We start from the raw sequence: 20764 nt of genomic DNA, 5'->3' as shown, positions 1-20764 counted from the left end.
GGCCTAGCTCAAGGTTAGGCCTACACTTCAATTCTTTTTCCATTATCCGCATTCAGTTAACAAATAATCGAACAATATTTCAATCTTAGAACTATCAAACAACCAAGTCTTGTCTTACTAAGTAGAGTCAGCTGTATGAATCTTAGAATGCCACATCAAACAATTTTATTTATTTATTATCCACACTTGCTAAGTAGCACAATTAAATATACATGTACATATATAAAGCAATGAAGAAACACAAGCTGGGTTGCGTGGGACTTGTTCGCATGTGCTGTTGAAATAATCTACAAAATATATCTAACCGTTAAAAAGTGAATTTATAATCCAAGAGAAAATTATGGTCACACATAACAAGTATTTGAGTTTTTCTTTCTTTTTTAATGTTTACCTTTAAATTCACCACCAATTGTCCAAAAATATGTACTTTTACAGATGATGTGAATTCTGCGGCATTTGACTTCATCCAGACTCAATTCTTCTGCTTTCTGTTGGCCAGCAACATTATGGATTTTACCAAATTGAAGAATGATAAGAGTCGAATTAATTTTTGTTGCACAGCAAAACACTCACCTATAGTCCTGTTTCCGACGTGTGTCCGAAACGCTTGTCTCTTGAATGTCCACCACCGGTGCCACTGCTGCTGCCAGATTTGATGTATTGAGCAAGTTCACCATTCACGCGAGAAAGATGCTTCTCGGAGTGTTCCAGTCTCCTGGCGAAATCAACCTCATGCAACTTCAACGAGCTACTGTTCTGCTTGATCAAGAAAAGCCATGGCACGTTAGTTGAAAGTTACCGTTGCCGTAAAGAACTCACTTACGTGGAGAAAAACATGCCTTGGTCTTGGATGTTCGGTGAATTGGCGGCTGCTGCTGCTGTGTTTTTGGTGTTCCAAGAATTGTTCTTACCATCTCATCCAGCTCCGCCACCCTCCGCTTCAGATTGGTCTTATCCACCTTCAACATCTCATTCTGTGCAGAAAGCATTTGATCTCTGTCTTGGAGTTGTTGTAATGTCGTCCGGGCAGTCATCATATCTTCTTCCTTTTTATCTATTTCGGATATGCATCTGCAATAGCAAAATTTCAAATAAGAAAATATGAAGAACGTAGCGGCATGAATTCGTGTCGTAACACGAAGTTTTGCTTTTAACTTGAGCAAAGACAAACAAGAATACTACAATAATTCTTGTTTTTCTTGTTCCAGATGTGGGCATTTCAGTAATGAAATGAAATTTTTAAGTGATTTGAACAATTTTCCGCTACGGTACTCATTTGCAGGTTGTTGTTTGCTTATTGGTTTTTTTCAGTTTCTGTTAAAAGATCAACCCTACAGCAATTACATCAATGATTCAATCATAAGTTCGGTTTTTGGAGGTTACAGAAGTTGTAATCACAAGGAGAGAAACTTATAAAAATTGGATAAAAATTATGGTCGCAACTTGAAAGTGGTATATCGAAATGGGTCTAACCTCTGTCTTTCCTCCATTAGATCATCTATCTGCTTCCTTAGGTTGAGAATTTCTTGCTCCTGAGATGATGCCAAAATCAGTTAGCTAGGTCTACAGGCAAGACAATAGGGAAAAGGAAGACAAAAGTAAAATAAATAAAACAAAATCAGTTATGGTCACCTTTGCTTGGAATTCTTCTGTTTGCTGATGAGCCTCTTCTACTAGTTTTTGAACGTGATACTGGTCTATCAAGTTCTAGATGATACCAAAAGAAACAAAACAAATGAGAATTGCCGCTATGAAGTTTTAACACTTACAAGTGACGGAGACTTACTGCATAGTTAGTCATGTCCAATTTGACACCAAGTAAATCCCGAATGACATCATGTGTCATGCTCTCTGCTGCAGTCAGCCTAGTATTCAGCAAACATACCTGAGATCATATTTCAATCAAATCAATACTCTTCTGATGGTTAGCGGTTGTGTCAAATTTTAGCGGTTTTGCCTACAAAAGTGTTTGAGAAAGGGAAACTAAGCAAAGGGGGTGCTTAACCTCCTTCTGCCGGCTAGCTGCCAGATTCTCTAGTTCCTTAATCTGAAGCCTGGCCAAAGACAATTCTTGTTCCTTCTCCGTATTCATCTGCTGAACCAAACTTGAAATGCATCTGAATGGCGAGCTGGAACCCCTCGTCCTGATTTTCTCTGATTTGTCTGATGCCACAGCTGTTGATGTTGAGTTTCTGTTATCTTCTTTCACTTCACAAACCATGGCCTCAAGAGTCTTGTACTGTTCAAAAGGTTATTTAATGTCAAAATTTGGTTAATTATAAACATCTCATTCTCTCTATTTGACAGAAAAGAATTCAGTTATCTGAATTTTGAATGTGCTGGAAGATGTGTTCAAGGATATATTGAATGATGAGAGAAATTTTAGTCCTTGTACCTTCTGTTGGTACTGTGACGTCTGGGCTTCAGCATGCAACACGATTTCAGAGATGTATTCTTTGCATTGTTTGATCTTCATGATATGCAAAATTTGTCAAAATTTGGTTCTTAGAAAACAAATACAAGATAATTAAAATTCATTGCACACATACAAGATAATTAAACACCAGCAAAGAAGGGGGACCTCACCTCTTTATCCTGCTCTGCCCTTTCCTCTTCAAGAAGCTTTATCTTGTTGTGAGCCTCATGAAGTTCCAGTAGCCTACTCTGCAGTTGCCTGTATCAAAACGATTTATCATGTTTAAGGTAATTTAAGGCAAAAACTAGAATTTAACAGAGAATTCAAGCAATACCTAGATATCAAATCTTCAGCTTGTTCAGCGTTTATGTTTTCTGAATCCATATGTTCACTGAAATTTTCAACAGTAGACAATCTGTGTCTTAAAGCTTGGAGTTCCAGTTCTAGTGCATCTCTGATTAACCGATGTCTTTCTACCTCATCATTCATCTCATATACCTAAAAGAAGGGACAAATTTTGGAATTGAAACCAATAACCAAAACATGTCAATACCTCAAACAGCACGGAGCTGATAGATGGCCAGATGTTTGTAAGAAATGTAATCGTAAGACAGCAAGACTTGTTGATACTAGCACTCCATTGATGTTCACATATTAAATAAAGAGACAAAAATGCCGAGGGAGCTAACCTTTTTTTCCAATACATTGATGGTACATTCAAGCTCCTCAACAGAGCATTCTAAAATCTTAACCTCCTCTTCCTTTTGTTCGGCATACATCTTACTTGCCTCAGATTCCTACAATATTGGTTCAATACATGATAAATCCACCTGCCATCCAAACTTTGATATATGACATAGGAATAAACATGAAACACATACCTGGCGAGCTTCGACAGATATAGCTTCATGTTCATCGGCCATTGCATATGACATCTCAAGTTTATCATTCAGGGAATGGACCTCATCTAGGAGTTGGTCTCTCTCGCTGATGACTCTTCTCAAATCATCCTCAAAGCCTTCAACTGAGCAGAGTAAGTTTTTTTCCATTGAAGACGTCAAATGAATAATTTCCTCTTCCAAACCTTTCACCACTTCCTTCTGCTCTTCCAGTTGTTCTTCGGCTTCAGAATTTTTGAGATAGAGATCTTTTAGAAGCTCTTTCAACTCACAGTTTTGGTCTGAAAGAGTGTTGATTGTTTCTGTGGCCTGCTCGAGATTAAAATTTGATTCAAGCAGAGCCTTTTCAGTGTCAGTCAGACGACCCCCGAGATTTTCATGCTGAGCCAACATATCATCAAGTTGGCATGTTTTTAATTCTAGTTCATTCTGTATTTGGCTCAAAGATTTCATCAGCCTTTCAGTTTCATCCTTTATATCCTTTGTGCTGGATGCTGATTCCTGCAACATTCTAAAATCAAAATGCAAGCCCTCTAGTAGAATCTCTTTCCGTTGCAATTCTTCCTTCAGTGCTAAATTCTCATCAATCAAAGTATCACAGGATAAATTGAAGTCACCGGCTTTCAAATTTGTGACTCCTCTTTGATGTGCATCATCTTTGGAGATGTTACTAGTACGCACTATGCCATCCTCACAACTTGACGATATCGTTTGCAGTTTATTTGTTGTTGAGCAGCCTTCTTGCTGTCTGAATGGATGCAAACTGATTTCAACATTAGAACATGATATTCTGGAGATAAGCTCTCCTATTAGACACTGATGAAGGACAGATGTGGAAAAGTCTTTCTCCAATCTCTCAGAGCATAGTTCTTCAAGCAATGATCTTGAATTGCTAATAAAGCAGTGTATCTCCCTTCCCATGGATGAAGTATCAGCATATATTACCTTGAACTTGTCCTCCACATCACTTTTTAATTGCATAAAACACTCTTCAAGCAAAGACAATGATTTTGCTATCTCCACCAAATTATAATGAGATTGATCCTGCAGTAGTTCGTTCTCTCTTTCTATTAGACGTACTGATGATTTGAGATGTTCAACTTCTTCAGTAAAGCTTGCTCTTTCTAACATCAGATCCTCACCAGCTTGCTTCCACAGCCCAGTCAATTCTTTTGCATTTTCATTTGCTTCCACCAAGGCATTTAACATAACATCGGCTTCTTTTATCATTGCATGCGCTTCTTCAAATTTGCTTAAGAAGCTACCAGCAAAATCACTCTTCTTATCAGCAGCTACCTGCACATCACAGCACAATGATCTTACTCACTAGCATTTTTCTTAATAAAATATTGATTATGAAAGTGCTATTATACAACCCATTTTAACATATAGTTGCCTCACAAGTTCACATCACAATTATTTTCGGATACTATCGAGAGAATTTTTAATGTACCTTTTCTGTAATACGACACCCTGCATCAGCATTCTCCATCCTCAAGTCAAACGATGGAACAATTTCTTTCAACTCTGCATATAATAATAAGAGCTGATTAAGTCCCCTGATCGATCAATATATGCTTCTGGTCATTATTTTAAAAACTTAAACTCACTGAAGAATATACCTGCTGGTTGAGAACTACCTCCAATGTCCAACTCACTAACAAGTGCGGTTAGCCTAACAGAGAGTTTGTGGAAAGCATCACGTGTCATCTCTAATTCTTTTTTCAAGCAGAATGATTCTCCTTCAGAGTGAATGAAATGTTTGAAGAGCTTCTTTGACTCATCTGGATCATGATCAGCAGACTGAAGCACTGAGCCTTCTTCAACTCTTAGTTCCCCCGTTTTCCCTTCAAGTGCCCAAAATTGGTTAACAGAACAAGAACCTTCTGTTGAAGTATCACAGCTGGACGTCAAACTATCAGTACTCCATTTATCTTCATCTTCATTTATTGTGTAAATGAAATCTTCAGTAGTTTTCAATCTACCATTTGCTACACTGAGCTGATTCTTTATTTCATGCAGCATGTGATAAAGACTTTCAGATTTCAAATACTTATATGCTTCTAATGATAGCGGTTCAACCATACAAGACTGAGAAATTTTGCAAGGCTCTCTTAAAGCATTTTCATTTGTGCCACTAGTTATGTGGTTGGGCATTCTGGCTGGTATAGCTAGAACTGAGATGGGAATCTTTCTCTCCGTTGCATAACTAGCATTGCGATCCATAAGCCATTTTATTACAAGGAACGCAGCATTGGCACATTTTTCTGCTTCTTTGAACTTACTTTCCTTATATATGATTTTTCTCTCTAGCATCTCAACCATGTTGGTCTGCTCATCTGACAGCATGCAGAAGGGAATTGCCTCTTTGGTGCTTTCATCATTATCCAAATGCTGGAGTTCACTTAAAGCCATTGTTGCTCCTTTCAAGGAACTTAACTTCTGTTCCATTTCCATTACCATCATTCGCGCATCTTCCAAACTCTTCTGTAGAAGTTCAATTGTTTCTTCTTTTTCCATGCAAACTTTGGCAGCCCTCTGGACATCTTCACTGACACAAACGTTAGCTTGAGGAAATGAACAAGCAATAGTTTCTATTTGGCTGGAGGCATTTCTGAGGGATCTAGAACCATCTAGGAGGAATCTTGTTAGTTCTAAGGTTGCCTTTTCCCACTACCCCACTCAGTATTCTTATTTGATCCTCTTTTGCTGCAATTGTGTTTTTCAGTATTGTATTTTCCTGAATCATGCACTGTAATCTCTCATCAAGTTCAAACTGAAGGGCAGCAACCTCTTCCTGTAAATGAAGAATCGTTCTCGCTGTCTCCATCTCAACCTGTTCACAGACTGTTTCGGTTTGTTTCTGGTGAGACAACTGTAACAGCTGATCCTCTTGAAAGTGGCTATTAAGTAACCTCACCTCCTCAAGGTCCTTAGCCATTTTGTCCAGCTTAGCTTGCAAAGCCTTCCTCTCAACATCTTCAGTGATCGTCATTATCATGCCCTTGTTTTCTTTATGTAAATCACCTGATTTCAGAAAATGACTTTCACATTTCAGCTCAGATTGGATTTCTAATCTGTCCTTGTTGCATGAAACTTCCATGTATCTGCAGCTTTCCTCCTGCACATGATGTAACATAATTATTAAATGAAACCGCAACAATCTAGCATCCATTTACTCTTTTTTGAGTAGCATCACCTACATTTAGACCTACATGAATCACATGGTTTTGTACAACCTCATCACATACCTGAGTGTAAGATGCTATTTCATCTCCAGAGTCACTTCTTATAGACAAGCTTTCAATCTGAAAAGTGGTTGCCAATCATAAATTTGATTCCGAGAAGAAGGCAAAGTGCAACACAACGTGATGTCTATGTAGGTTATAATCTGTCTAGAACTAGTTGCTTTCTAGCTCATTTAAAATGAATAACATGCCACAGAATTTCTTCTCGCTGCCGTGAGTGAGTCTTTCTGTTTTCTTTTGAGTAAAATGAAGTACGCAAGAATGGAAGTGGCAAATTTACCATGCACAAGCTAGAACAGTGAAACACAACGTGATATCATGGCATGGATAGCTTTTGTTTAAAATTTTAAATGCACAGAAAATGAACTGGGATATAGCAACAAAGATAAAAAATCATGTAAAATTGAAAATGACTCCAGTATTTGAAGAATGGTCACCGATGTAAACTAATTGGATACTAGGCTGGAAACAAATTGATATATCTCACTTACCATTGAATATTTATCTGATTGCCTGAATTCCTCAGTTTCCTTGGAGAAAGAATATCTGACCTGCATATATGCAAAGATTGTCAATCAACTACATATGCAAAGGTTATAACGTCGTTTAAACAACAGTTTCTTTCCAACTATTTATAGGCTATCCTTACAGAGCCCGAGGTAGCCTGACTGGAGTTCATATGCTTTTGCAGTTCTAGTTGTAATTCATCTACTTCCCTGCGGACGCAAAATCATAAGAGGATAATGAGCAATGCCGACATGTCATTTTTAACCAAAACAGCGAAAGACATTTGCCTTCACATGGTTAATATGAAAGGTTTAAATTGTGTCAACAGCAGCAGAAAGTAACTAGACAAATTATGGTAATAGAATGTCCACATATATGGCTGTCAAGTAGTGACAGGACCAGTGTTTATCATGTGGAGGAAGGATAAGATTCCTTTCTGCCGTATGTTTTTGGTAGCCAGGGAGAGGAGCAGGATTATAGTGGAAACTTAGAGAACACAATGAAATTAATCGATTAAAAAGAAACAAAGCAGATCCAAAATGCATTAAAAAGTGTATTTTGATGAAGAAAAATACCTAATCAGTTTAGAATTCATGATCCTGCAATCTTCCAGTTCCCTTATGGTATCACTATTCTGCACTCTTCAAAGAAAGCACATTAAGAATTGGAAGTTTCTAAAAGGTCATATGTATTATTATTAACCAAAAGGTGTTTTCCAACCTGATTTTCATTCGAGCATGGAAGCTTTCCTTGAAGTGTATCCAGAAGCTGCACATAAAACATGTTTTAGATAGCCACCTTAGAGTGCATGAGGCAGTTTTGGAAGGAGGAGAATTTTATGGACCTGATTGCGTAATTCTGATACTTCAGCTAGCAATGTTTCTCGCTCTCCATGCTCGTGAAAGTTTTGGTACCTGGCATGAAGAATAATGCAAAATGAGTCATTGCCACCCAAAAAGAAGACAAAGAGCAACCATCTACAAAATTGAGCAATATACAAATTACAATTTAAGTTGCTCGAGAAGTCTAAAGTTCTCCGCAGCATATCGGGTCAATTCTGGATTGCTATCAATTCTTGCTTGAAGCAGCTGAATCTCTTCCAGTAAAGCCTTGTTCTCCTCCATCAGATAATTCTCAGCAGACAACATTCCATCCGTCAACAGTTCAAGTCGTTTAATTTTGTCCTCCCGAAACCTTAGCATCACTTTAGTATGTCCAACATCCTCCTCTCTTTGGCAAACCTGCAGAAATACCATGTCACTAATAAATCGCATCACATACTGCTATTTAGATATTAATAATCATGAAAAACCTTTACACAGAATAGTGAAGAACTTAACAGAGATAGGAAACTATATATAACTACTTGTAGCAAAACACACCAAGTTGTTCATGTGTTCAATTTCAGCCACCAACTTCTGGACTTCATGTTCTGCCATCTTTTCCCTTCTTAGGGCACCAACTAAAACAGTCTCCATGCTTTTCATCTGTTAAATTTGTGTTAGAATGCATTTCCATAGTGGCATTGCATCATACAATTGTTCTTTAGAAGGAAATGACTTCTATGTGGAAAATCAAATTACCTTCTTGTTTCGCATGATTGGTAACTTATTAGTTGCCATGTTTTCTTCTTGAGAGTCATCATATTTCTCAGGCAAGTCACTGAATCTAGGTTCTTCACTACTTGGCACGCAACTTGTTGAAGACCTCGAGAGGTTATGGTGCATCATTAGGATGGACAACTGGCCCTGTAACAGTTCAATACTTCAGTTATACCATCTGTTAGATGTTCAAGGTTAAAATTTTCACAAAATTGCAAATATAACTCATGCCTTCAGCTGTTGGATTTGTCGCTGAAGTGCAGTTGTGTCACCTGAAGCATCTTCATTCACTTTAGCCTGGAAAAATATGGAAAAGAAAGTCAAGAACTAAAAAGAGAATGAAAGTGTGTGTGTGTCAGTGCACGAGGTAAGTACATTGTTCTGGATGAGTTTGGCACGCTGGGCAAACTTCAAAGTACTAAGTGTCTCATTTGCAGAACTACAAGGAAAGACAAGGTCAGTTTAAGGAAACCAAAAAGAAGAATAAGAACATAAAGTAATCTAGAACTATGAAAGAATCAACACATACCAAATTGATGGGCTGACATTCGATATTATAGTTGTTTTTGAGTTCCCACCCAGAGAATCCTGCATCCCAAAGTCATAGACCAATTATGTATGAAGATGCACTAAAATGAACAAGTATGCATAGTGTTACAAAATGACGTAAAATATCTTAGGTTCCAGAGCATTTGGCATCTAACCTGAAGAAGAAATGTAAGCCTTGAATCTCTATAGGGAACATGTCTATGTTTCCCATGTGCTAAGTCGACCAAAGACATTATCACCAAGCTAAAACCACAAAGTAATATAGGTTAACCAACTGAAACCAAACTAAAGTCTGCCTAGCAATAAAGGCATATACGACTAATTCAACCATGTGCAAACAAACACCATGTTTTATGTATTTCTGGAAATTACACTAATCACCAAGTTGGCATTTGAATTTGGCCTTGTGAAAGCAGAAAACGGAAGGAAATATTTAAAAGTATAATAGAAAACCAAACAGGTCCTTGAAATAATTACCCAAGAGTTGATAATGATTTGTTGATATTTGCTGCTTCTTTCAAACGATCTCCCTCTGCACCAGAGCTTTTCTGCCTAAATGAATAAGCAAGTCAGCCAGCAGATAAGCCTTGAATAAAATATTAAACAAAAAAAAGAATAAATTATGAAGATGGTAGTTACCTTTCTGAGCCAGCTAGATCTACTAAGTTCAACCTAGCGAATCTAAAATGGGTCATGGAATCCTTTTCCCAACGGCTTTCTATGATACATGTGAAAACACTGTGCGATCGGCTGCTCTCACTGTTCATGTGCGTTGCTGCCATTTTTCTGTTTGAAGCACCCTAAGAAAACAAATATATAGCATCATACTCACACCCGAATGTGTAGTTAGTGATTCATTAGATAACATTTATCATAAAGTCCCACCTGTAACAGGAGCTTGACAACATCATTAACATTCCTCGCATTGCATTCTGTAAGGTTTTCAACATATACCCCTTTCTTCAAGTCCTCCCTGAGCTACAATATGGAAGATGCTTTTACTTATTGCTCAACAAAACAATGCTAAATGGCAATTGCAACATGAACATTTGAAAAGATGTTAATTACTTGTAGATTAGTTGATGTAGGTTCCAAGAGATCTGTTATCTGCTCATTGTAAATCTCGAGAAAGGAACATTTGCAGCTGTACTTCAGCTGTTCCTCCCGCCTGCTTTCCTCTTCCTGCATGAATAAATTATAGTAAGACATCAAACCCAAATAAAAGATAAATTTTAGCTATAGATTAAGATATCAATAAACAGCGTACCAGTCTGATCCTTTTAAACAAATACTCAAAAATGCGTGGAGTAAGCCCACAATCTTCATTGAGCTGCCCTTCAACCTCATATATTTCACCCATCATTGTGTATGTTTTGCCACTACCCGTCTGCAAACAAGAAACTTAGAGTGTAACTTATCCAGCAAAAATAAATAAACCACACCATGCACCGAACTATTAACTTCTCCGAAGAAATACCTGACCGTAAGCAAACATGCAGCTATTATAACCAGACAAGCAATTCTCCACCATGGGCAACCCAGCAACCCTGAACAGCTTTTCCTATGACAAACTCAATCAACACACTCAATGAGTTTCCAATGGATTGAAGCCAAATAATAAAACATCAAGGTCCATTTTTTGACATAGCATTACTTTAAAGATAGCAGTAAAAACTAAAACAGAAAAATTTTAGGTATTATTTTACATAACCCTAGCTACCTGTGATATTGTCTCGCATGCAATGTGATCGAATGTGAATCTGGTTTCCGGATGACCATGCCAAACCAGAGTTTTCGCGCTTTCCTGCTTCAAACACCGGCCTTGCCCTTGCAAAGCTCTCTCCATACTACTCAATGGCCGAATTCGAATCAGCACCTGAACTCAAAACCAATCAAACCAATCAAACTCCAGAAAACTTTGGCACCAATTACCAAACCCAAACCAATCTCCGAACCTGCACATTGTGATCGGTCCAGAACGAAGAGTCCTCCGCTAGCTCAAAATGCGGAACTTGAGCTAAAACTGCGGAATTCACCACAGAAACCTCCCGGGAGATTCTAGAACAACTCCCTGCTCTGCCTCCATTGTACTGCAGAGCTTTGCTTCCGGTACAACCTCCCATTGCTCCACCAATCGAAGCTCTACCGGTCCTCGCCGGGGTGCTTTGAGCCGAGTTTGGCTCCGAGTGCGCCTTCCCTCCGCGACCTGACGAAACCCTGGGTGTTCCAAAGCTGAGACCTCCGCCATGTCCAGCTTTCTCCTGAGCTTCGATCTTCCTATCCGACGATAACGAATACCGACCGGATCGAATCGCCTCGAACTTCGGTTGCGAATCGAAATCAAACTCATGGAGTTCCTTCTGCAGCTGGGCTGGATCTGCAATGCTGTTAAGAGGCGTTCTTGGAGGCGGAAAGTGGATTGGATTTGACGCGGTTTCGAATTCGTTCTCGTTCGGTTCGGATTGCGAGTTCCTCGCGACGTTTCGGGCTGGGAATCGAACAGTTGAGCTCTCCTTCGACATGCTGAGGGAGCTCGGAGCTTCAGTGAAACAAGTTGGATTGTTGTGTTTGTTTCCGTATTAGAAACGGAGTTTTGAATCCATGATTCGACGGAGAAGACGCAGAATACGGTGACGTTTTGGGGGGGTTTTGGGTTTGCTTTTGGCCGTTGGGGTGGGAAGGAGAGAAGTGGGTTGAGATTTGAGTGGAAAGTGTCAGAGTGGTGGGAATTTGAAATTGGTAAAGCTCAGTGATTACCCCGCCCGTTTGAATTGTTAACGGGACGCTCCATCTCTTTTTGTCTTTTTCAATTGAACCCAAATATATATATACACACACATACACAGGCCGCTTTTGTAAAGAAATTCTCATTTTTTTCCAATTCACATCAAACTATAATGATCTGAACAGTCTATTTTATAAATCTCGATTTATATATCATCCTTACAAAAATTCAATTCAATCCGAAATCATTTGTTTATTTAATTATCAAGATAAAATTTCATTGTTTCTTATATAACAAAGTATTCGTTAATTTCTTTGAACTCAATTAGATATCTTAAACATTTCCGATTTGGCTAATATTTTGCAAGGATGATATATGAGATGTAACTTGAAAAATAGACGGTTCAGATCGTTAAAGTTCAATGTAGTGTGGACCCTACAACTAATCCCCATTTTTATAAAAAAAAAATGGGTATCCATTCCCTTAAAATTTTCTTATATATATCTTTTTAAATAAACCAAATATTCTAATCTAATTTATATTGTCACAAAAGTTATTCAAACTTGGTTGGAAGAAGAAGACATTATTCTAGCCAACTTAGTTATAGTTATGCATGTTGAATTATATTTTTTTGAATTATAAGTCAATTATTACCCTAATTTCTTTTTTTTTTTTTTTTTACCAACGAGGATGGAGGATTCGAATTTGAAATCTCTCTTAGCATTAGGAAAATAAATACCCATAATATACTAAGAGCTGAGAGAAACATGGTTCAGTATGCCTAACCAATTGGCTAATAAAATGAAGTCACATTGTTTTTTTAAATAGAATAATTAAATAACAAAGTTACAATGACAACTTATCGAATTGCTCATTCGTATTAAATGATCGAATCACCTAGTTGGTTAGACGGTTTAACCCAAGTTTTGTTGTAAGAACTAATAGGCATAACCCAACTTGAACGTTCACTTGACTTGTAAATTAGTCGTGCGTTATCTTGTAACCTATAATTAATTTAAGGAAAATCATGGAAGTTTGTAACAAAAAAAGTGTGCCCAAATATGATGGTCCGTAGAAAAAGGATGTTGAGACTTGATTTGAACATAATGATGATGGGGATTCAGCTATGGCCAAAACGATGATTAAAGAGAAAAGAGTTTAGGGTGGGAATTTGAATTCAAACAGCAACAACGTCTGATGATCAAAACTCAAAAGAGAAAGTGGATTAGTGGAGGAGCGGCCTGAAATGGCACCTTAATCCTTAGAATATATATATATATATATATATATATGTTGGATTTTGTGTAATTAGTATTGCAATTTTATAATTACATACTCATTTTGTTGTCTCGATGAGGTTTAAGGCTACTCAAATGTGAGAAATTCCTTTGGAAATGTACAAGAGACATGCTAAAGTGACTTTTTCAAAAAGTAGGGTTGTTTTTAGGCTCTCTACCACCTTATGTTTTTAACATAATATTTTATAATATTAGCTCAGCTCTTAGCTCATGAAGAATCTCACTCAGCTCTTAGTATAAATCCTCTTAGCATATTTTATAAATCCTCTTACTCTTAGCATCTCTCATTCTCAATGTTCAGTTCTGCACTAAAGACTAAACAAAGGCAATTCATTTTTCTTTTGTTTTCGAAAAGCTAGAATTTGACGTTAAATTAGTTGTTTTACATCTTATCCTTCACCATCAAATGACAAAGTAATCCAACTTCATTCAAGCATATGACTACTAGGGTTGTGAATTTGAGTTGTACTCAAGAGTATCTTGCGTTGAAAAATGAATGTCTTGCTTCGGTGCTTAAAAGATTTTGAAACTCATTACGTGTCACATAGAAGAAAGTTTCAAAGTCGTTTCTGCATGCATGTGAACCAAATACGAGTCCGTGTGAGCCTCTTCTTTTGTCAGAGTAAACAATTAATTTATAAGAAAAATGATATTCGAGCTTAAGATGTCTTTAAATATTTTCACCAAAGATTTCTTATATCAACTTACAAAATGTCGTACTTTGTAATTAACAAATAGAATTACAAACTACTACTAGGTTGGAATTGGAGACTAACTTTTGTCACAAAATTTAGAGATTGCATGGAGAACATTGTCGACAAACCCTCAAAAGGGTCATGAGCTGCATCATGCATGCAAATGAAGATAGATAAGAAGAGGAAATGTTCACATATCTCAAAGATAATTAAGCAAAAGATTAACACTAACACCATCACAAATTCAGCATCCTAAACTCATGCAAAAATGACTAACAACGCCCCCAAAATCACAAAGAATGCTTGGAATAGTATATTGGGAGAACAGTCCCGTCCTACCGCTGAAAAACTGCCTGCACCTGAAAAATCAAGCCAAAATTAGCCGCAAGAAGAAAAATTCATGCAACTAATTAATTATTAACTAAATAAGCGATCCAAATCCAGAGTCTAATAATATAAACATATCGAGATTTATAAAAGTTGATATCACATTGTCTAGTGAAATTAGAGGAAGTTGAGCAGAGGCAGAGAGACCCTTCAGTCTCGGTATCAAACCCACAAGTCCCACCGGACTGCGCACACCTCTCACACCCGGTATCCGGCACCGCGAAGCTCAGCTTAATCCCGTAAACCCAATCCGGCGGTCCTAACCCTTTCAATCCGTCCGTATTCGTCACGCTAGTATAATGCGTGCAGTCCAATATATTCATGCTCATGAACTTCACCGAATCGTACCCCGTAAAACAACACGGCGGAGAAGTAGTCGTAGTAGCAGGAGGAGGAGGAGTACCGTTGGTTAGAAATCCTCCGGGACTGGGGGTAGTACCGTTGCTTAAAAATCCTCCGGGACTGGGGGTAGTACCGTTGCTTAAAAATCCTCCGGGACTGGGGGTAGGAGTGGCCAATCCGGAACCGGTACGGAAAATCCGAAAAGCGTTGCAGGAGTCGTAGAGCTCGTCACAGGAGTGGCCGGAGAAGTTGAAGCAGAGGTACTTGTAGTGGTTGAGGACAGGGGAGTCGACGGAGCAGTTGAGGAGGGCGAAGACGGTGTCGGAGGTCGGCGGGATAATGGCGGACTGGATTGGGGTCATGAGGAAGTCGTGGTGGGGCTGGAGGATGGAGCAGGTGGACATGGCGGGGTCGTAGACGACCATGGTTTTCTTGTCGTAGTTTATGGACTGGACTTTGTAGTTTCCGGATGGGGTGGCGAAGAAGAGGTCGGTGGAGCAGTTGAACATGTGGCGGAACTGGGGCGCGCCACAGCCGTCATCGAGGGCGAAAGGGTAGTGTATGGGGATGGGGCCGCAGGAGGTGCGGCATTGGGAGAGAGTGGGGGTGGGGAGGAGGTGGAGGTGGAGAGATAGGAGGAGGAGGTTGACGGTGGTGATCAGTGGTTTTGACTGAGACCACCACATGTTTGTGTGTGAGAACTGAAAAATTAGTTACTGTGGCAGTGTAAGAAGGCCTAATGTGTAAAGAGATTGATAAACTGGGCGGAATTTACTCCATAATTTAGGACACCTTTTGGATCTTTAGACAGGCTGTGATGGGATCCACAAGTTGAAAAACAGGGAAGAAATCAGTGGCTCCAGTGATATATCAGTCTTGGGATTCCCCGAGGTGTTGTGATTTTTAATGCAAAATGTTACCTTTATTATCTATTTATGCGTAATGTAGAAAAAACTAAATTTTTTAAATTAAATTTACAAACGAAATAGATTAAATTTTTTAAACTAAATTTACAAACTAAATAATATGATTGTTGATGATTAAATTATTATTTAAGCATTTATTAACATTCTTATTTCTTATTGATGACATATTATTTGGTTTGCAAATTTGATTTAAAATTTTAGTCTCTATAACACTATCCTCTATTTATACCATCATTTAAACTATATTTCTAAGGGACAAGGATTGTCCGCCTTCCGTGCCCTCCTGTTTTGTGTGGTCACGGTTAAGCCACGTCAACATTTTATATAGTTTTTTTTATAGAGATAATAAAACAATAATGAATAGTAATATAAAATGTTAACATGGTTTAACCGTGACCACACAAACAGAAGGGCACAGGAGGGCACCAGAAGTAGGAGGGCAGACAATCCTTGTCCATTTCTAAGATACAGTTTATAACTAAGTACACCAACATAATGATTGGTTATATTGAAAGGTTGAGTTTGGCCCTTGATTCTTTAGATAGATCAATATGTCAGTCAGGTAAATCAAGTGTCATTGTATAAATAGTTGGATACATTCAACAATCTAAAGTATTACAATGGGATAAAATAATCAATTAAAAGAGATCTCTAATTCTAATTAATAATTCATTAGGCCCTTTAGGAACAGCTTTCAAATTTATAGTTTTTATTCATTTTACCATTTAATAACTCATAATTAGGTTTCTAACTAAATATTTGCAACTCGCCAATTTAAAACAGACTTCTCAAGTATTTCGATATTATTTAACGCACTCTCTGAAAATAACAGAACTATAGTCCAGTAGTGCGAAGGTAATAATGTCTTATGATCTGGATATCCCTACGAAGACGTCGGTAGCCCACCTCTGCAAATGGAGGGATAATATAAGGGGGGACCTTAATCTCCTAAAACCACTCAAAAGGAATGGGCGTAGTCTGCCTGCTCTTTCATAACAGAGTTGTTATTCCCAACTTGAAAAAAAAAATTCAACCACTTGTTATGACTTATGACACTTATGCATCTAGCTGTGTTTCTGGTACAATGAAAATCTTTTAGGTTAAGGCGCAACGTGTAGGGTGTTATAAGAACTATTCAAACTAATGAAGTTGAATTTCATCTATAAAACCAATTGATAATATAAAAAGTAACCCCACTACTCATAAGCTTATGCAAGATCCATTTCTCTCATTAATGTGAGATTCATTCATAGCACAAACCGACAAATCCAATCCGTATGAATGATTGGTTCAATTTTAATTTTAACACTTGAAACATGTAATCTTGAGCCAAATCGAATAAAAATGTAATTTGATTGGTTTTCGTATGCAATATCTATTTTATCATCAGTGAGAGATTCATTCATAACACAAAACGACAAATCAAATCCATATGAATGATTTGGTTTAATTTTAATGTTAACACTACAAACGTGTAATCTTGAGCCAAATCAAATAAAAATGTAATTTGATTGGTTTTGTTTGATTGAAACCACCTTAACTGAATCGAATGCCTAGGGGTTTTAGAATGTTGAAAATTTTAAATCCACTTGAGCCTCAAATAAGCAACGCCTCAAATAAAACAAAAAGCAGAAATGCGGTGAAGGTGGATCGAACACCTGACCTTCAGATCTTCAGTCTGACGCTCTCCCAACTGAGCTATCCCCGCTTCATGCTACTTCGATATAAAGTTACTTATCAAAAGTCGTCACAATCATTTAATCAAATCTCCATTTTAACTTGGCTCTGAGCTTGGCCCGGCTAATGCACTTTTACTCCTTACCGCAATGACACTCACCCAACCCGCTTGAAAAATGGTTTGGATGGATTGGTTTCCACATTTTCTTGGTGAAAATGAGATTGAACTATTTTAGCTCAAGGTTGATCAAACGGAATAACGTTCAAACCCAACCAACCTAATCGATGCCCACCTCTAAACTTGATATAAAAAATCCATAGTTATTAAATAAAATTCTTAACAAATAATCGATCCACGCATGATATATTGATCATATACTGCAGTACTTAATTACACAAAGGGTAGCATTCATGGACACTAGTCATAAACAAAAGACACATAACTGCTTCATTCTTTCATATTTCTCCACAATGTTCAACACTATATCAAACATCTGTGAAGCGAAGGTACTCCTTCTTGGATGCGAGGTCCATGGTCTTGTAGCCCTGAGGGAACATCTTCTTGGCCTTGTCCTGAGACACCAAGGGTGAAATGATCATGGGATCCCCCGACTTCCAGTTCGCCGAGGTTGCAACCTTGTGCTTGTTCGCCTTCTGCAGCGACTCCAACACCGTCACCACCTCATCCATGTTTCGCCCGGTGCTCGCCGGTACAGAAAACTTAGCTTCACCTATAACCAAACACGTTAATCATTTCCATAATTTAGACCTAATCCACATATTCCAAACTCCTTAATAATAAAAGAAAAACACATATCAGTACGCCTTAAATCATAAAGTTAAGTTGCTTAGTGTAAATAATATCATTTTAAAAAATTAAAAAGTACCTTCGTATCAGGGCCCACAATATGAAGAGAGTGAGAGGGAACTTGGTTTCTCGAAGAGTCCTTCACATCCGACTCAATCATGTTAAGAGTATCTCTAATAGAGATGTCAAAATGTCCACATAAGTTATAACAGTAAAAAAAGACAGCCACTAATTGTTTTCAACCGAAATGTCAAATCCTATGTGGCATGACATGGAATGACACCAAAAGGGGGCTGCTGTCAAATTTGATTGCAGCTTCAAATATTTTTTAATTAATTATTAAATGTTTTTTAATTAATTTAATCATTTATTATAATAAATGTTGATTGTTGAAATGAACGTGCAGTCTGTTCATATCCTGCCTCTTTCTTTCTTTTTTTTAATTAATGATAGAGTTGCGAATAGAGATTAGAGAACGAAGGCCTCCTGGGATTAGCTCCCGACGCTCGGGAGAGGCAAAATAGAGGATATGAGATTTGGAAAAAAAAAAAAATGAAATGAAAAAAGATTAATTAATTGGTAAAGAAAATTGGTGAATGTTTATGGAACATGTGTGTACGGAATAGATGAGAAACCCTGTGAGATTCTGAAGACAATTCATCTCTGATCACATGAATAAAAAAGATAGATCTTCTTTTGATCTGAGAGAGAGAGCTCAGTGTTCAAACTGACGAGATTTTGTTGTCTGGAAGCAAGAAAAAAGTCATTCGTGGTGCTGGGTTCAACAAAGAACTTCATACAATGAACATGCCTCGAATTTTTTCCGACCCATATTCTGATTCAGCGTCTGGAAGCAAGAAAAAAGTTATTCGTTCAACAAAGATGAGGATCATGTCCTTATTAGTGTTCAACCAGAAAAAAGAAGTTATTTGTTGGGTTTCAATTATCATGAATGATTTATACGTGTAAAATATAAAATATAAAACAAAAATTAAGAACACAAAATAATGTAATAAAACAATAGTTTAATTTAACATATCAGGTAAAGAGCGAAACATTAAAATATGTCAAAGTACCAAAATCGGGTAATCCACCTTGCACGCGGACTACATAACACAACATATTTGAAAGTGTACATCTCATGCATATAGCGAATTCAACGTTCTTTCTTGTCAGCACACAATACTAAAAACAAGTACTGAAATCACTAATCCCAATTATCGTGTTAAGTAAAAATATAAGTCAGAACATACGTTGTAGCTTGTAGGTTTCGATGTCCTTAATCCACTCAAGATGCGAAGGCAAATCGTCGCATGATAGACCACAAGCTTCACTCCCTTTTCTGGAAACTTCCAGGAGTACTCGGCCATCTTCCCGAGCTCGGTCGTGCAAACGGCGTGAAATCACCTACACATACATACATACGTGCATACATAAGCAAACCAAATAATTGCGACATCTTCAACCAAATTAAGAAGAAACATTCCATGATTAATTAAGGCACTAATTTGTAATTACCAGGGGTGAGAGAAAATGATGGCCCAGCTGTCACCGAACTGGTCGTAGAGCTTGATCTTTCCATGCGTGCTTTCAGCTTCAAGGTTTGGGATCGTGTCTCCAATGGTGAGTCCTGGCATCTTCTCAAGTAGTAACGGTAACGGACGCTAACTGAAACTGCACTGCAACTCTCTGTATATTGTGGAAAGACGAAGGAGACATGTAGGTCTCGTTTGGCGCTCGAACTGTACTGAATTATTTTAGTCAGATAGGATAAATAATCGTTAGACAGTACTGATCGTATTATTTATAATATGTTTGATACAGTATCAGATAAGAAAACTTCAAGCTATTATTATTTTTTAAGAGAAAATTAATGATTATGAAAAATAAAAGAAATATTAACTTCAAACCATATAAATACTGGATTACCTTAGGATTTATGGTTTAAAGTTAAAAACTTCTGTTAAGTCTGCAAACAATTTAGATTTAATTTGATTTCTGTAGAAACCTTCCTACATAATCTGGTAAAATTAACGAGCATCAAGGATTGTGTAAACAAATGGCATCTCAACATGTTATAATTAACAAAAATGCAACGGCAATTCCTGGTTCATCTGATGCTCAGCAACCCAGACTGAAAACTAGGAAAAAAAGGGAAGTCAACTAGTTTCGGAGAAAATGGTCAAACGTGCAACCCGGATGAAACCAACGAAAACCCAATTCTTGAAACCAACCAAAACTTAAATTCGTGAAATTTTGAAAAAGAGATTAAAACCAATCAAAATCGTTGAAATCTTGAACACGAAAGAGTTCTGATTCTGCTGCCATCGCCATAGATACCGAGGAAATCATCATCGCGGGCATGACGGAGAATGCAGAACATGCTATGGAGGTTGAGGGAAATCCCTAGACGAGACAACTGCTGAAGCCGAAGGAAATTCGCGAAACCCAACGATGACCGTGTTTTGATAGCTTTTCACACGATTAATTATACCGAGGTTTTGGGTGGGATAAGGGAGATCAAATCTTCTGCATCCCAAGTGGACGTGGTCTATGTGGTTATTATATTATGCATTTTCCAACTCCAAAAGAATATATTTAATATCTTATAACAAAAAAACTAATATACTAACATAAATTTATCTACAAAACATTCTACCCTAACTCAAGTAACAAATATATGAAT

The 20764-nt window shown here is 37.6% G+C and overlaps 3 protein-coding genes and 1 non-coding gene across 4 annotated transcripts; all 4 read right to left on the bottom strand.

The window, feature by feature from the left end:
• Window positions 1-92: 92 nt before the first annotated feature.
• LOC103940760 (kinesin-like protein KIN-12C) lies at window positions 93-11995 on the bottom strand. The gene is given in 36 exon segments (XM_048584324.1): window positions 93-488; window positions 574-756; window positions 840-1071; window positions 1474-1532; window positions 1633-1707; window positions 1787-1885; window positions 2006-2239; window positions 2396-2470; window positions 2587-2674; window positions 2751-2914; window positions 3106-3213; window positions 3298-4611; window positions 4769-4842; window positions 4938-5988; window positions 5990-6436; window positions 6567-6623; window positions 7055-7114; window positions 7213-7279; window positions 7646-7704; window positions 7791-7838; window positions 7915-7984; window positions 8076-8311; window positions 8453-8557; window positions 8654-8818; window positions 8903-8968; window positions 9047-9110; window positions 9201-9259; window positions 9376-9463; window positions 9698-9772; window positions 9860-10020; window positions 10106-10198; window positions 10289-10402; window positions 10488-10607; window positions 10698-10781; window positions 10941-11096; window positions 11176-11995. Coding segments are annotated over 35 exon segments (6717 nt in total). The 5' UTR covers window positions 11743-11995; the 3' UTR covers window positions 93-488.
• A 2097-nt stretch (window positions 11996-14092) lies between these two features.
• LOC103940759 lies at window positions 14093-15353 on the bottom strand. Its single transcript, XM_009350937.3, has 2 exons — window positions 14426-15353; window positions 14093-14297 (listed from the first exon to the last, which is right to left on the bottom strand). Exons 1-2 carry the CDS (start codon window positions 15351-15353, stop codon window positions 14197-14199), a joined length of 1029 nt encoding a protein of 342 aa, XP_009349212.2. The 3' UTR covers window positions 14093-14196.
• Window positions 15354-17228: 1875 nt separating this feature from the next.
• On the bottom strand, window positions 17229-17301 carry TRNAF-GAA. The gene has a single exon. It is a non-coding gene; the product is annotated as a tRNA-Phe (tRNA).
• Window positions 17302-17756: 455 nt separating this feature from the next.
• On the bottom strand, window positions 17757-19715 carry LOC103940767 (1-Cys peroxiredoxin PER1-like). The gene is made up of 2 exons (XM_048584421.1): window positions 19631-19715; window positions 17757-18001 (listed from the first exon to the last, which is right to left on the bottom strand). The coding sequence occupies exons 1-2, from the start codon at window positions 19713-19715 to the stop codon at window positions 17757-17759; spliced, it is 330 nt and encodes a 109-aa protein (XP_048440378.1).
• Window positions 19716-20764: the final 1049 nt, after the last annotated feature.

This window comes from the organism of the source record quoted next, unplaced genomic scaffold (assembly GCF_019419815.1).
Source record: "Pyrus x bretschneideri cultivar Hongxiangsu unplaced genomic scaffold, Pyrus_bretschneideri_v1 Contig21, whole genome shotgun sequence".
NCBI classification, from domain to species: domain Eukaryota; kingdom Viridiplantae; phylum Streptophyta; class Magnoliopsida; order Rosales; family Rosaceae; genus Pyrus; species Pyrus x bretschneideri.
This window is presented reverse-complemented; position numbering and strand designations above follow the sequence as displayed.

Coding starts and splice junctions, on each gene's coding strand:
- LOC103940767 (XM_048584421.1), bottom strand. CDS start 19,715: ATGCCAGGACTCACCATTGGAGACACGATCCCAAACCTTGAAGCTGAA. Junction 18,002..19,630: donor CAAGCTCTACGACCAGTTCG/GTGACAGCTGGG, acceptor GTTTGGTTATAG/GTGAAGCTAAGTTTTCTGTA.
- LOC103940759 (XM_009350937.3), bottom strand. CDS start 15,353: ATGTGGTGGTCTCAGTCAAAACCACTGATCACCACCGTCAACCTCCTC. Junction 14,298..14,425: donor TAATTTCACTAGACAATGTG/ATATCAACTTTT, acceptor TTGATTTTTCAG/GTGCAGGCAGTTTTTCAGCG.